This window comes from Coregonus clupeaformis, chromosome 16 (assembly GCF_020615455.1).
Source record: "Coregonus clupeaformis isolate EN_2021a chromosome 16, ASM2061545v1, whole genome shotgun sequence".
NCBI classification, from domain to species: domain Eukaryota; kingdom Metazoa; phylum Chordata; class Actinopteri; order Salmoniformes; family Salmonidae; genus Coregonus; species Coregonus clupeaformis.
Genome location: NC_059207.1, coordinates 28429950 through 28446195, shown reverse-complemented (window position 1 = coordinate 28446195; position 16246 = coordinate 28429950). Strand labels below are relative to the sequence as shown.

General features: G+C 43.5%; 2 protein-coding genes across 4 annotated transcripts; one reads left to right on the top strand and one right to left on the bottom strand.

Moving 5' to 3' along the window:
* Nucleotides 1-2: 2 nt before the first annotated feature.
* LOC121584655 (coiled-coil domain-containing protein 158) lies at nt 3-10681 on the bottom strand. 3 transcript variants are annotated; one of them, XM_045225645.1, is made up of 23 exons: nt 10210-10673; nt 8204-8258; nt 7898-8040; nt 7518-7705; nt 7249-7358; nt 6722-7028; nt 6441-6517; nt 6092-6202; nt 5797-5911; nt 5538-5657; nt 4698-5162; nt 4260-4428; nt 3752-3904; nt 3260-3372; nt 2903-3061; nt 2702-2794; nt 2324-2440; nt 1824-1978; nt 1475-1534; nt 1246-1316; nt 868-1038; nt 577-681; nt 3-151 (listed from the first exon to the last, which is right to left on the bottom strand). In XM_045225645.1, the coding sequence occupies exons 1-23, from the start codon at nt 10313-10315 to the stop codon at nt 84-86; spliced, it is 3231 nt and encodes a 1076-aa protein (XP_045081580.1). In that variant the 5' UTR covers nt 10316-10673; the 3' UTR covers nt 3-83. The 3 variants fall into 3 exon arrangements, with proteins under 3 accessions (XP_045081580.1, XP_045081581.1, XP_045081582.1); XM_045225646.1 differs by having other exon boundaries at nt 1246-1295; nt 10210-10671; XM_045225647.1 differs by lacking the exons at nt 3-151; nt 577-681; nt 1246-1316 and having other exon boundaries at nt 948-1038; nt 10210-10681.
* A 311-nt stretch (nt 10682-10992) lies between these two features.
* On the top strand, nt 10993-16240 carry LOC121584657 (cyclin-G2). The gene is made up of 8 exons (XM_041900678.2): nt 10993-11249; nt 11892-12021; nt 12123-12254; nt 14015-14265; nt 14406-14482; nt 14574-14674; nt 15130-15326; nt 15578-16240. The coding sequence occupies exons 2-8, from the start codon at nt 11893-11895 to the stop codon at nt 15690-15692; spliced, it is 1002 nt and encodes a 333-aa protein (XP_041756612.1). The 5' UTR covers nt 10993-11249; nt 11892; the 3' UTR covers nt 15693-16240.
* Nucleotides 16241-16246: the final 6 nt, after the last annotated feature.

The following is a 16246-nucleotide window of genomic DNA, read 5'->3' as shown; positions in this document are numbered from 1 at the left end:
AATGATCATAGAGTGCCTTTATTTTTTAAATACAAGTTTATTTTTGTTACACAAGTACTCATTCACTCAGAGCCTTGATTTTTCTAAAGCTTCCTTTTGTCTTTGACATTTCTCATCCTCTTCTCTTGACCCTTTATCATAGAGGACATTTCTGCAAAAAACAACAATCATTACTTTAAATGTATTTTTCTTCACAGAAACAGTGTTTTCAAGACAAATTTCACCTTTGGGCCAATACAGTTTATCTTATCGGACATAAACAGCAATGGAATTTTTCTGGATTAATCAGGAATTTGTTTTCATGAAATTGACCTATCTCCAAACCAATATAATCAACATCCTGATTCTCTATGTCCTGATTACATTCCTATTAAACAATTTAGTCTGCTACGTGAGGCAGGGAGGGGCAGATATAACATGGAAGTCCGGATTCTCACAACTGTTACATTTGGACAACATTGGGCTAATTCAAAACTCAGAATACAGATTTGGTTCTTTAGCACTGATGTCAGTCACCGACCACTGCGCTGCACAGCAGTCATATGAACACAAAAACACTGTCTCTGTTCAACAAACCTTGGTTCTTCATCTGCAAGTCCTCCACTATGTTTTGGAGGCTGTCCAGTTTTCCTTGCAAGTGCTTGCATGTGTCTCCTGTCAACTCAGCCTGCAGATTGGCCACTGGACAAACATTTCAAGTGGAACCACAAGTAATCAAATTAGAGTTCTGAAATTCAAACGTTATTATGATGACATACCGGTACTGTAAAGTAACGGAGGTTCTCCAAGGCCATTTAATTGGGGCAGTTGTCTCCCACATTGGTTACACAACAGAGTTGTAATAATACAGAAGGCAGTGGGACTTACAGGTGTGCGTGTCTGTGAGAGGGCTTTCTGCCTGAGGCCTGCTCTGTGGTGGAGGTGTGGGGTTGGGGTCAGAGGTCAGAAGTGAATGTACAGGGGACCTGCGGCCCAGTGCCATGGCTCGAGGGGACGAAGTGTAGCAAGGCAGAGATACAGCAAAAGATAAGTCATGGCCTGTAGAAATAGCAAACAATGTCTGAAGTGGAGGAACGGTTAACTGCTTAAAACTGTATACCTTGATCATATCATGTTTGAAGGGGGACCACAGGGATGATAATGGGTCTAGTAGAGTGATATGACACATATGAAATTAGGAAAATAAAGCACATGATTTGTTGAGTGGGTTAAAGTGGTCGGTTGTACCAACAGAGACAAACTCACTCGCGCTTGAGAAGGTGCTGTTTAAATTCCGCTCATCCAGATCAGTTGTCCTAAGGGGGTGAGGCACACCACTGCACATATAGCATACACAAACAGAACGAAGCCACATACAGAATGCACATTCATGTGGCCTGAGGATTAGTGAAGCCATTATACAGAGGTAGGGACCGGTTGCCAACAGCCATGCTCAGGCAGTCAGAAACATGAGGTTCAGGATACATGCTCTTACCTGCTGTTGGTCCCCTTTGTCATATTGGCATTGCTTGTAACATTCTTTGTCACTTCGTTGCTGTAAGAGACATTTTTATTGCATGAAATTTGAATGAAAGAAGCTCCACATGATTGTAGTTTATGGGTTGATTGAGAACCAAAGAGGACACAAGCTTGTATTCATTGAGAAACATGTCACTAGGTGCTGTTTTGAGAAACATGTCACATGGTTGTGAAACATGTTTGTGAAATAAACCACTGTGGTTTCAGAAACCAAGTGAATGACGCACAACAAAAAAATGTTGGGAAAAAACTAGTAGCATCGTGACCTTAGATGTCACACTCAGAGTGACTGAGGTCAGACTTACAGTGTGGTCCTGTGATCCCTCTCTGGAGCAGAGCTCCTTCTGAGGGTGCTTCTGTTGGTGTGTGGTCCGGGGTTCTCAGAAATCACACCTCGCAGCTCTTTGACTAGGGACCGCAGCTCCATGGTGGGGCTTTCCAGCAGCCGCTGAGGCTTCAACTGCAAGAGGGGTGAAGAGATGCTGAGTAAAATACCATTATGGCTAATACCCATTATGGGTTACAGTATATTCAACACAGAAATCTATTGTTGACTATCTGGGATCCTTCCATGCTTTGAGTAAATTGGCTTAAATCTGGCTGTTGCGGAGTCAAGTCAAACGGTTGATGAACGAGTCTGTCATGCTGCCACAGGAATGCAATCAGGGCGTGCTTTTAATTTTGGGGAAGTCATGTGCTGAGCTTGTGTCTTTCTTTTCCACAGCTGAAAAAACAGCAACAAAGCCAGGCCCTGGAAGGATTGGAGCCACAAGGCATTTTGTAGGAGGTTTCTGTATTGATCTACCTCTAGCAGGCACTTCGAGCCGTGCTGGGTGGAGGGTAGTGCAGTCGGGGCTGTTGGGCTGGAGAGGGAAGCACGCTGAGCATTACCTGTGGCTCGCAGGTTTTGGCCCTGCAGCTCCTGCAGAAAAGACACAGCACTTGAAAAAGCATACATACAGCATAGAAGGTTATAGACAGTTTAGAGGAGAAAGGATATTCTGAGTACAATGCAAATCAAACAACAAAACACCATATGCATTAGACTTCTATAGAGGCAGATGGACACCCATCCTAGTTCCCACGGGGGGCCAGTATAATTTTTAAAAAAAATGTATGCACTCATAAAGAGATAAGAGCGTCTGCTAAAATGACTAAAATGTAAAAATGTAGTGAGCTGTACCTTCACATCCAGAGCATGCTGCAGCTTCAGACCTACAATCTCCTGCTCTTGCAACTGGATGAAGTCTTGACAGTGGACAAAGCTCTCAGACATCTGAAGAACATAGTAGGTGAAAATGGGGGTCAGTCAGAGCGAGATGTACACTTGTCTTCATACGGTGTGTGATAAAGTGAGTGTAAATACAAGGTAGTGCCACACCACCTTGTGTAGGGCCGTCTCCAGTTTGGCGACTTTCTCCCTGAGCCGTCTCTCCAGGGAGCGGACGGTCTCTACCTCTGCTGCCACCTGTCTCTTCTCCTCAGTGACTGAAGCCAGCAGCTGGACCTGACGCTTACTCTCTAGACTCTGGTAACGCTTCTCCTGAGAGGGGAGACCATATTGAAGGCAGATTATTATACATTTAAGTGAAAACCAGACTATCTTGCTGTTTTAAATTCCCACTTACTTAAGGACACATGGCTTTTATCTGTGTGGAAGCCAGGGCATGTGTAATAATGATAGACACAATGGAGTAACTCAGAATTTGGAGCACTAAAGTAGACGTTGAGATGTTCCTACCTCGGTCAGTTTGTCCATGGTCTCCTCCAGGAGCTGAATTCGGCCCTGGAGAGAGTCGATCTGTTCCCGCTTGGCTGTTATCTGCTTCTGCATCCCCATGGCAACCTTCAGGCCTGGACAGAGAAAGGGGAGCCAGGGCAGAGAGAATCGAGTCAATCAAGGTCTATCTAATCTCATCTCTTTCTGTTGACTCAATGGAGTAGGGAAATTAATCAACCAAATCCAAGGTGAATAATGTCACAATGAGTGACATAAAGAACATGGAAAATAACAGAAATGCTGCACACTGAATATGCTCCCAATTACCACATTTATTGACAACATTTCGATCCAACACGGATCTTCATCAGGTCAAAAGAGCATAAATTCTCATTACTTCCAGAGCTATTTACTCATCAGTGTCCCTAGTCAGTCCTCTCTCAGATTTCCCATAACCATATAAACATAGATCTCTGCTATAATATAATGTTCTCTCTGATGTGCAGTGCTGACCGTGTCCGTCCGCTCCCTCCAGGGTCCTCAGGGTGCTCCTGGCCTGGTCCAGCTCAGCCCGGGTGGTCTTCAGCTGGGCCTTCAGACCCACCACCACACCCTCCTGCTCTTCACTCTTACTGCTGTGGAGCCTCTTCAACTCCTCATGCTCCTCTGGGGGACAGACATACAGACACACACCACCGCATGCACACAAAGCACAAGGGCTTGGTGAACAAGAAAAACATACACTACATGCTGTAGTGGTTTTCCAACACAGTGTAGCAACTTGATCATTGTTCTTGCCGTTTGCCACTGAATACCTATATTTTTCCCTAAAGACTGGTGAAATGGAGGCCATTATATCTAATCACTGAACGGTCTTTATTATTGCAGAATTAATAAAGATCATAATTAATAGAAAACGTAAGCAAATAACTGTTTGAATGAACAGACAGAGTGGATACATCATTTTATCTGTGAGAGGGGAATATTCTCATATGAAAGCCATCTATGACAGCCAGTGTACCTGTGAGGCGGACCAGTTGCATGCGTTGCACCTCTAGCTCAGCGGTGAGCTGCTGTTTCTCCAGCGTCAGCTCCTTGACACAGCAGCTCTGTTTGGACAGGCCAGCCTGCTGCACTCGCCTCTCCTGCTCCAGCACCGCCAAACACTCCTCACGCTGCTCCAAGCATGTCTGTAAAGGGAGGGACACAGCAGGGTTGGAACGGTATTAGTAGGATAGCTTTGAAAACACACCCAAAAAGAAAAATATGGAGTATTATACAATCCAAGACAATGAACAAGCCTGATGATTCCCCTTAGCAGCCTGAATGAGCTCAAAATCTGGTCTTGATTTAGAAGTATGCCAAGTTTTCCCCCCAGAGGGGTAGTAGACAACCAACCTTGAAACTAAAGTAGATGATCAAAACTAACTAACTAGCAGACTAACTCTAACTAACTAACCCTTAGCTGTTGGATCTCCAGCTTGTGCTCATTGAGCTGGTTGCTGAGGCAGCTCTTCTCTTTGTGCAGGGAGTCGATGCTACGTCCATGTTGCACCGTCATCTGGGTGGTGCTCTCCATCTGCAGCCGCAGCAGGTCCACCATTTTCTCCCTGTCCTCCAGCTTGAGCCTCAGCACCTCAGTCTCTGCCCTGAGGGCCTGGCAACGGCCCTGGAACTCCTCCAGCCTGGCCCGTCCCTGCTGCGCCTCCTGCTGCGCCTCCTGCTGCCTCAGCTGCAGCTCCCTGTCCCTCTCCTCCAGCAGCGCCTGGACCCTCTTCAGCTCCTTGTCCTGGTTACCCTTCAGGGCTTGCAGCCGCAGCTCCTCGTCCCTGGCCCTGTTCAGCTGGTCTGTGGTCAGTTCCAGCTCCCCTCGCAGCACAGCCAGCTCCTCCTGCTGCTCCCGCTGATGCTTCTCGCCCAACAACTGGTAAAGGAGACTAGAAATAATGAGTGTTTGACAACTAAGGCCTTGGTGTCATCTTCCATTCAAAGAAAATGCGCTGCTTGGTCTGCTCCTTCTCCATGGCCAGCTGCTCACGGGCCTGCCACAGCGCTGACTGACACCACACACGTAATACAGTACTGACTCTTATTCAAACATCTCTGTTTGAGTTCACAGGTTTGAACTGATTTGATAAAAAAGTCAGATTAATATTTATATATCAAACACAATGATAGACAGACGTTGGGTTGCTGGAATCAAAGAATGTGCAAAGATACCGGATCTCTTTCCACAGCAGCAGGGAGCCATGGATGTACAGTATCCTTCCTGTTTGTGTCTGAGGCTGGGCTGTATTACCGTGAGCTGGCAGAGCCGAGAGTCCAGCTCCTCTGCCTGCTGGAGAGATCTGTCTCTCCCTCTCTGGGCCTCCCCCACCTGTGACTGGGCCTCGGCCAACTGCATCTCCAGAGCACCCACCTGGCACACATCATGACAACCCAAACCTTCAGAACTTTCACGTAGAATATTACAATGTCTCCCTCCTAAACCTTTGTTTGAAAAGACCAAGACCACTCTACTATTCTACAACACAATAGGCGTGTGTGTTAGCTGTGACCTTGTCTTCATGGCCCCGCTGGGCATCCAGTAGATCGGAGCGCAGGATGGAGAGAGCTGACTCCAAGTCATTGACCTGACACTGGTGCACTGAAGCCTGGCTTTCACCTTTTTTTCTGGTGAGAAGGAAATAACGCATTAATTTGGACACTTTCTGAAAGATTCGACTTGTGTCTTACAACTGAATGAAAAGATGAGTGACTTTATACATTTTGGGGGAAAATAGAGAGCTTTCAATTTAATTAAACTCAGAAAATGTGTAGATATAGTATTGCTAGTTAATTCATGTCGCTCACTGTAACAACTCCACCTGGACACACAAGCTGGAGGCACTGCTTCTGGAGCTGCTCAATTTCTCAGTCAATATCGCCACCTCCTGGTCATGACTGGTAATAAACTGCTCCATTCTGGAAAAGAGCAAAGCAACCCAACCAAGGCAACTTTACATGTCACCTCTAGGAACTTGCCTCGAACATACTTGCAGTTTTAGGGTTACAACAAATTCTCAGTGGGTGAAGGTAAATTCTATACCATACAGCCTTACATGCAGGAAATGTGTGGGCTATCAGATTAGTGAATGAATGACTGTAATCCCAAATCACCAAAGTGACAGACAAGAATTGTGGAAAGTTAATGAAAATGCACCTTTCCCTTTGCTCCTTCAACATTATCTCTGCTTTCCCTTGGCATTTCTGTTCTTGAGTCTCCATCTGCTCCTTCAGCTGGCACAATGAGTTATGAATGGAAAGATACAATATCAAGAACAGCATTTCAAACCCTTACACAAAAAAAAAAAAAAAATATGCACGCATGACTGTAAGTCGCTTTGGATAAAAGCGTCTGATAAATGGCATATTATTATTATTATTATTATATTATTATAAAATTGTTCAGTGTGAAATAAAACATAACACACACATCCTTACCAGCAGAAGGCTTTCTCTCAGATTGTGATTTGCATGCTCCAAGTCCTGTAATACTTTCTCCACCGCAACACCCAGTGCGTCCTGGCTGGTGTACGAATTGTTTCCACAGCGTTTTTCATAAGCCAACAGCGTGGAGTACACCTCCTGTAGTGTCCGCTCCATTGACTCTGCTCTCCTGCTTTGTGACTTTGCTTCATCCTCAGCCTCCAGTAGCCTCTGGTCCCAGGTCTGTTTAGTGACTTGCAGCTCCCTGATCATTGCTTGCATTTTCCCAATTACATCTGCCTGTTTTCTGCTCTCTTTCATTCTGAGGGACAAAACAATTAACACCCACTGGACACTCACTGGTTGATTTCAATTAAATTACGTGGCACCAACGTGAAATAGATGTTGAATTGACGTCTGTGCCCAGTGGGCATTGAGTGGACTGTAAAACATGTCCTATACTCCCGTTGCAGAGAGCCTGTATCTGTCCAAAGGTATACAGTACAAATGGCCTACAGTGCAACAGTTTCAGCATCAATTACCTTAGATCAGTCAGGGCATCTTTCTCAATCTGGACCTCCTGCAACTTTGTCTGCAGCTTGATGATGGACTGGCGGAAGTAGAACTTCTGCTGTTCATGAAGCTCATGTGTCTGAAAAAGTATTAGCAAAGGTTGCAATCAATGGCACCTCATGTGGCAAAGAATTTCATGGCTTTTGATATTAGAATCATTGAGTTCAAGAGGCCTTCCACAATAATATGTAACTCTCACCAGGAAAGGAGGAAAAATAGGACTGTATCTCACACTAACCTCACTCAGCTGCTTATGGAGCTCTGACACCTGTTGAGAGTAGTCCCCTATTGCATTGTCCAAAACATCTTTCCCAGGGAAAGTTATGCCACTTCTGACCAGTTCCACATCCAGGCCATATGTAAGAGGCTGGATCACAGACTGTCGGTACGGTGACAGCACTTCTGAGTTCTCCTCCGATGAACCATCTGTATAAAAATAAAAATATATAAAAAATAGTGGCAATAAGGAAAACTTATCACAGCAAACTACTACAGGTAATTTCATAATTCAAAATAGGTTAGTGACATATTTGGTTGTGACAATAGCTCCGATGTGTAACTGTATAGCTAGTACTGGCTATATTTTCTTCATGACACACAAGAAAACCTCATACTCACCCATAAACATAGGAAAGTAATTAATTTGTGAGGGTGAGCTGCTGGGACATGTGCGGCCCATTTTCTCCATAGTAATTTTAGTTGCATGTTCCACCTCTTCTTGCAGCATTTGGGTCTCCTTGGTTCGTCTGTCGAGCTCCTCACTGTAAAGAAAGAAAGACAACGTAACAAACTCGCTTCCAAATGGATGATGGTTCATGGTGCAAAAGGCAGACAATCTGTTTTCAAATACAGGTGGCTAGTGTTTTGAAAAGGATGTGGGGAAGTTAACTAACTAGAGTAATTTAAAGAAAAGGGCAAAATTACCTCAACTCTTCCAGATTGTTGTACCTTCTAGTGACAGTACTGGTGTCATTTGTACCTGTAAGATAGAGGTAGCTAGCTAAATTAGATAGCCAAATGGGGAGGGCTCAGTGCTGCCCCTGATGCCAGGAATCAGCACAGTTATGTGATAAGACACTGAACTTTGCTAGTAGGTTAGTAGCTAGCAATGTATATACAAAAGTATGTAGACATCCCTTTAAATGAGTGGATTTGGCTATTTCAGCTACACCCGTTGCTGACAGGTGTATAAAAATCGAGCACACAGCCATGCAATCTCCAATGGAAACATTGGCAGTAGAATGGCCTTACTGAAGAGCTCAGTGACTTTCAACGTGGCACCGTCATAGGATGCCACCTTTCCAACAAGTCAGTTCGTTAAATTTCTGCCCTGCTAGAGCTGCCCCGTTCAACTGTAAGTGATGTTACTGTGAAGTGGAAACGTCTAGAAACAACAACGGCTTAGCCGCGAAGTGGTAGGCCACACAAGCTCACAGAACGGGCCCGCCGAGTGCTGAAGCGCATATAAATCGTCTGTCCTCGGTTGCAACACTCACTACCGAGTTCCAAACTGCCTCTGGAAGCAACGTCAGCACAATAACTGTTCGTCAGGAGCTCCATGAAATGGGTTTCCATGGCCGAGCAGCCGCACACAAGGCTAAGATCACCATGCGCAATGCCAAGCGTTGGCTGGAGTGGTGTAAAGCTCGCCGCCGTTGGACTCTGGAGCAGTGGAAACACATTCACTGGAGTGCTGAATCACGCTTCACCATCTGGCAGTCCGACGGACAAATCTGGGTTTGGTGGATGAAAGGAGAATGCTACCTGCCCCAATGCATTGTGCCAACTGTAAAGTTTGGTGAAGGAGGAATAATGGTCTGGGGCTGTTTTTCATGGTTCAGGCTCCTTAGTTCCAGTGAAGGGAAATCTTAACGCTACAGCATTCAATGACATTCTAGACAATTATGTGCATCCAACTTTGTGGCAACAGTCTGGGGAAGGCCCTTTCCTGTTTCAGCATGATACTGCCCCTGTGCACAAAGCAAGGTCCATACAGAAATGGTTTGTCGAGATCGGTGTGGAAGAACTTGACTGGCCTGCACAGAGCCCTGACCTCAACTCCATCTAACACCTTTGGGATGAATTGGAACACCGACTGCGAGCCAGGCCTAATCCCCCAACATCAGTGCCCGACCTCACTAACGCTCTTGTGGCTGAATGGAGCAAGTACCCACTGCAATGTTCCAACATCTAGTGGAAAGTGTCGTAGTAAATATGACCCATTTTAATGTTAGGAGCTTGTTTTCAATCAATGCTGTTCCTATGCAAGAACAATGGACAGAGCCAATATCTTCTCAAGGACAACACCCACGCCACAGGCCACAATCTGGTTGCTCCCCACGAGTCTTTCCTTTGAGAACATACACACATTCACACACACATCTCCATGCATACGCACACTCATCCTCATGCCTCACGAGTTACGCACACACACAAACTGCACTTCTTTCTACTGGTCGGGTGCCAAGGGCAGAGGACTCTGCCGTGCACCAAAGGGGCTTCTACTCTGGACAGAGCAGACCCGCCTCCTACGCCTCGGGAACCAATCAAGGGACTAGAAGAAGGACCCCTTCCTTTGTGTTACATTGTATAAAGTAATGCTGTAAACTCTGTTTTTTATCCCTTTTCAACTGTCTCCATAAGAGGCAACTGAATGGGTCCATGCATGTAGCTTGAGCAGTACCAGCTATCTCTGTTGTTTAATAAACTGCCTTTTGCTTAAGCATATTCCTCTCTGTCTAGCGTCGTTGGTTTGTACTTCCTCTCCTTATGGTTCCACCAACAAAAGCCTTCCCAGAAGAGTGGAGGCTGTTATAGTAGCAAAGGGGGGACCAACTCCATATTAATGCCCATGATTTTGGAATGAGATATTCGACGAGCAGATGTCCACATACCGTAGTGTAGCTTACTAGTCAGGTTAATTTACTTACTTGTTGTTGGAATCTCGTGCAATAATCCATCATCAAACAATTCAGAGGCTTTGTAAATAGATAAATGACTATCTTTGGATATGGAATTTTGGGATCCAGATGACATTATCACTTGGTTAGCTAGCTAGCCGTGTGGGATAGCATGTGAAAATCAACCAGCGCCTGCAAGCAACAAGTAGTAGCGAAGCTTCGTCGCCATGGAAACTGTTGATTTCGCGCTTTCTTCCGAGTTGGTGGATTTTAGAAAAATTAACTCCCGAAAGTTGTTACTAAATATGGACGTTTGTATATACTATCTCAAGAACTAACAGAAATATGGTTACTTTCCGTTAAAACAAAATATTAAAGGGTAGTAGTACAAAAAGTCAGACTAGTTACCACAGCCACAAAGCCATATATCGCGTTCAAAACATCTGAGAACTCTGAAAAATACAACAAATCATGACTTCAGTGATCTTCAGGTCGGAAAGTCGGCGCTCTAGAAAGAGGCCCGCGTTCCCGAGTTGGAATTCCGAGTTGGATGACCGTTCAAATCGATTGTTTCGCAATCGGAGCTTTCCGAGTTACCCGTCTTTTTAAACAGACTGAAGTCGGAAATCTCCGACTTCCAACTTCAGTGCGTTCCAAACAACTGGGAACTCGGAAAAAACGAGCTACGGCTGGGATAAATCGATCTTTCTAGAGCTGCGACCTGAAGATTCCTGATGTCATTACGTATTTCTCCGACTTCCCAGTTGTTTTGAACGCGGCATATGGTGGGAACCCTGTCCGTCGTTAGCCTACAACGTGTCGTCATCCACCGGTGCAAGATGGATGTTGTAGCTCTCGCAGTTTGTTTCGACAACGACCGTTTGATCCATCCGCAGTTCAGATGGAAATTATCAACACCAACATTAGGAGATGTCAATTTAGGAACTATCTTGTTAATTTACGCTATAGCTAATATAGCCAGCTAATCGATTTGTTGTAAACGAAATGGAAATTTGAATAGTGAATTGCTATATTTTCACAAAATCGTCTTGTGTCAAGCGTTTGGCAAAGTAAGAAATGTATCTGTCTCGTTAGCTAACTAACGTTAACTAGCTGGTAGCTAGCCTAGCTTGTTGACCCTGTGTTTTGCAGTTGGTAGCTAGCTATAATATACTCTTCGCATGTAATTTGAGATACATGGGATAGCTAAGATGAATCATGTGAATGAATTGCGTCAGAAATAATGTTCCACATACGGCTACAATATGAGCTTGATAAGTTAGCTAGCTAGCTAAATAACGTGACCCATATTCAACATTTTTAGATTTACCTAGCTAGCTTCAACTCCGCTCCCTTCAAGTAAAACATTAGAATAGACTGGTTGCTTTTCAACATGGTTCAGTCCATCCATTCTACTATCGAATATTTTGCTGGACTCTTTAAATAAGAAATAATGAAAATTATTGATAATGCTAGCCTTTTTTGTTTTTAAGATGACTGTATTGGGCATACAGTATATTGTTATGACTGTATTGGGCATACAGTATATTGTTATGTCATAGCTAGCTATCTAGCTATTATTGGTGGTTACCATTGATACTTGACACCCTGTGGGTGGGGTAGACAGTCTAAATTTATAGTCTCTCTTTCTCGGAGGGGAAATATTTTATTTCTTTTGGATCTAGCTAATCACATAAAACATGTTTTTTCAGGATGCAGGATCTTCAAGACCTTGACAATGAAACATGTTGGCTTGTCAAAGAGCTGAAGTCAAACATTGCTCAAGAATCATGCTTTTTACCGAGGGAAACTGGCTTGAATATAATGGAGTCTGCAGCAGAGGTAGGTATTGCTGACCCAGTTCCATATACTCACTGTACTTACCTTTCAGTATTTTTAACCCCATGGAGTTTTTTGTTGTGCTATTTACCATTCATTTTCAGAATGGAGTCTCTGCAAAATGCAGAAATGCCAAAGTTGAAGACCTGTGGAGCCTGACCAGTTTCTTTGGTTTCAGCACCCAGACATTTGTCATGGCTGTAAATCTACTGGATAGGTTCTTAGCCATTATGAAGGTGTGTATTTTAACCCATTACAATCTAGGGGGGGGGGTTGTTCTACTAAGCTATATGGAATTGTTTTAAGAAGGTCATACCAAGGACTATGTAGTTATTTGATTTAGAATTTTAAGACCCCTTGAAGTATCCCCCAAAAAACAGATTCTACATGGTACAACAGATAGTCCCCCCCCAAAAAAATCTAAAGGAAGTTTGTTCTGAAGTGTCTGAACTATATCTGAGAGATATAAGAAAGATCAGGATTTGATTTGATTGATTTGATTGATATTTTTTTTTTAGATGTATTTAACCCCTTATTTTTGGCACTAAACAGTCTCCATGTATACTTCCATTCATTTTTTTCAACTGGTACCAGTGGATGTGGTGGATTGAGACGTATCTCTAGCTTAAACTGACAGATTTTTATGGGGATCTTTGTATTATGCTAATTACATTTCGCGGGTGGCGTGGAAATCAACTCTAAGTTTTTTAAAAGATATGCTTGTTGTGTTGTGATATGGTCACCCTGTCATTCTGGATATTCTACATAATTAGCGTTTTGTATGCATTTTTGTTTATTGTTTGATACCTGTGTTGTTGTTTAACTTATGTCAATTTGCATGCCTTTTTATTGAGTTTAATTATACTGAACAAAAATATAAACGCAATATTCAACAATTTCAAAGATTTTACTGAGTTACAGTTCATATAAGGAAAGCAGTCACTTGAAATTAATACTTTAGGCCCGAATCTATGGATTTCACATGACTGGGAATACAGATATGCATCTGTTGGTCACAGATACCTTTAAAAAAGGTAGGGGCGTGGATCATAAAACCAGTCAGTAACTGGTGTGACCACCATTTGCCTCATGCACCGTGACACATCTCCTTCGCATAGAGTTGATCAGGCTGTTGATTGTGGAATGTTGTCCCAATCCTCTTCAATGGCGGCGCGAAGTTGCTGGATTTTGGCGGGAACTGGAACACGCTGTTGTACACATCGATCCAGAGCATCCCAAACATGCTCAATGTGTGACATGTCTGATGAATGGCACGACAATGGGCCTCAGGATCTCGTCACGGTATCTCTGTGCATTCAAATTGCCGTCGATAAAATGCAATTGTGTTCGTTGTCCGTAGCTTATGCCTGCCCTACCATAACCCCACCGCCACCATGGGGCACTCTGTTCACAACGTTGACATCATTAAACCGCTCGCCCACATGACGCCATACATGTGGTCTGCAGTTGTGAGGCTGGTTGGATGTACTGCCAAATTCTCTAAAACAATGTTGGAGATGGCTTATGGTAGAGAAATGAACATTAAATTATCTGGCAACAGCTCTGGTGGACATTCCTGCAGTCAGCATGACAATTGCACACTCCCTCAACTTGAGACATCTGTGGCATTGTGTTGAGTGACAAAACTGCACATTTTAGTGGCCTTTTATTGTCCCCAGCACAAGGTGCATCTGTGTAATTATCATGGTGTTTGATCAGCTTCTTGATATGCCACACCTGTCAGGTGGATGGATTATCTTGGCAAAGGAGAAATGCTCACTAACAGGGATGTAAACAAATTTGTGCACCACATTTGAGTGAAATAAGCTTTTTATGCATATGGTTATTTTTTCTTGGATCTTTTATTTCAGCTCATGAAACATGGGACCAACACTTTACATGTTGCTTTTTATATTTTTGTTCAGTATATAATAGAACTCGGCAGAAGTAGCCCATTTATGCTAACTTATGTATCACTATAATGGTATGTTCACAGGTCCAACCTAAGCATATGCCTTGCGTTGGAGTCTCCTGTCTCCATATTGCTGCCAAAATGGTTGAGGATGAGTGCAACATCTCACCCACCCATGAACTCATCCGCATCAGCCAAAGCAAGTTCACTGTTTCTGACCTCAGCCGCATGGAGATCATCATCTCTGGAAAACTCAACTTGGAGCTCAAAGCCGTCACAGCCTTAACCTTTTTACACTTATCCCATGCTGTCATCATATCACTTACATCAGAAAGGTGAGCGCTTTGTTTCTTAATTGATCTCTTTTTGCATTATGTCATCAGTGATGTATTTTTCCAATTGCTAGAAGTTGTAAAGTTGATCTGCTGATGATCAATTGACATGAGGATCACATGAGGGTTGCCTTTATTTTAAGGGAGGAGATCCCAAGCATTGGGAGACTGGAAGCCCAGCTAAAAGCTTGCTTATGTCGGCTTGTTTTCTCTAAAGCAAAAGGAAGAATTATTCTCAGGCCAACACAATAGTTAAATTATAAGAATGTATACTTTGAGTTGCAGGACCGCTAAGGTATTTTTATTTTTTCAGCCATCGGTGCTGGCACTGTCTGTCATTAATCAGGAGTTTGAAGCCCTCCAGTCTCTTGCCATGTTGGAAATTGTCCAAGAAGTCCAAAGGCACCTAAAGGTATTATACAGTTTAATTACAGACCTTAGTATGACATGATGGTGTCATGACCAATGACAGTTATTATATTTTTATAATACAAAGACCCACTGAGGCTGACACTGACATTTATACAGTAGCTTTACCCTAAACAAGTGAAATCATCTGAAAACATGCTACATGGAAACTAGCACCTTCTGACTTGGCTGAGACAACATTTTCCAAGACTACTCTATTTATGTCTTCTATCATCTATCATAGAAGGTAGCTTAGTGGGTAAGAGCGTTGTGCCAGTAACCGAAAGGTCGCTGGTTCTAATCCCCGAGCCGACTAGGTGAAAAATCTGTCGATGTGCCCTTGAGCAAGGCACTTAACCCTAATTGCTCCTGTAAGTCGCTCTGGATAAGGGCGTCTGCTAAATGACAAAAAATTTAAAATGTATCAGCCTCCTCAGATATTTCCTATTTCTTTCACAGATTGTTGACAGTGAGTTACTCTACTGGAGGGGACTTGTGGCCAAATGCATGACTGAGTACAGCTCAAGTGAATGTAACAAACCAGACAAACTGGTGTGGATCGTGTCCAGACAAACCGCCCCAAATTTGCACGCTAATCACTTCAGTGTCCCTGAACTGCCAACTATTCCAGAGGGGAGCTGGGGTGAAAGTGAGAGGTAAACAAACAGCCCCTTTAATGCACTTTACTGTATAATAATATTAATATTTTATATCACTAGAGCTACTGTGTGTACATAAAGGCTCATTATTGAACTGCAACATAATGCACCACATTACTTCTACATTGTACAGCATTGCTATGATGTTTCAGGGAAGAAGAAAAAAGTGAACTCACTAACATTAGGTCAGTGGAACAGTGGCTTCAAGACAGTAATGATGATATCTGTTCTCCCCTGTGTATATTTAGTGAGGATTCCTTTGAGGGCATGAGCTGTGAAGAGGACAACCCGTGCAGCTCTCCTGGCAGCGACGAAGAGGGAGCCTTCTTCCCCTCAGAGTTTCGCAACCATGGCAGAAAATGATACTCCTCTCTTTTTGATGAGCTCAAACTTGTGATTGAGATTGTGTAACCAGGGTGCTAACTGTAACTTTTCCCTAAATGTAATGTTTCCCCTTCCTTAGTAGTCATGATTCAGAACAAAATAGTTTATGTTACTTACCATACTGTATGTGTGGCAGACTGGTATCGAACTCGGGTTGCCTGTGCGCCTGGTTAGCCCTCTTAGCTAAAGCCTAGGTGTGGAAGCTAACATAAGTCTTCCTGTCCAAAGACAGGTTACTGATCACGGGAACGTAGTCCAACAAACCACCTCTGCTACATACGTATGTATTCTGGAAATACTGAACGGCAGGCCCAATCAAGTGCCTGTATTAATCCATGTGCTGTTTTTAAACTTTTGTTATGATTTTAGATCTGAGTGAGATTTAAATTGCAATATCTTGGCAGCTGACTGGCAATAAGATCTTTGAAAGCCTTTTTAAAGATGTTGCTGGTGTCAATCTACAGTGGGGAGAACAAGTATTTGATACACTGCCGATTTTGCATGTTTTCCTACTTACAAAGCATGTAGAGGTC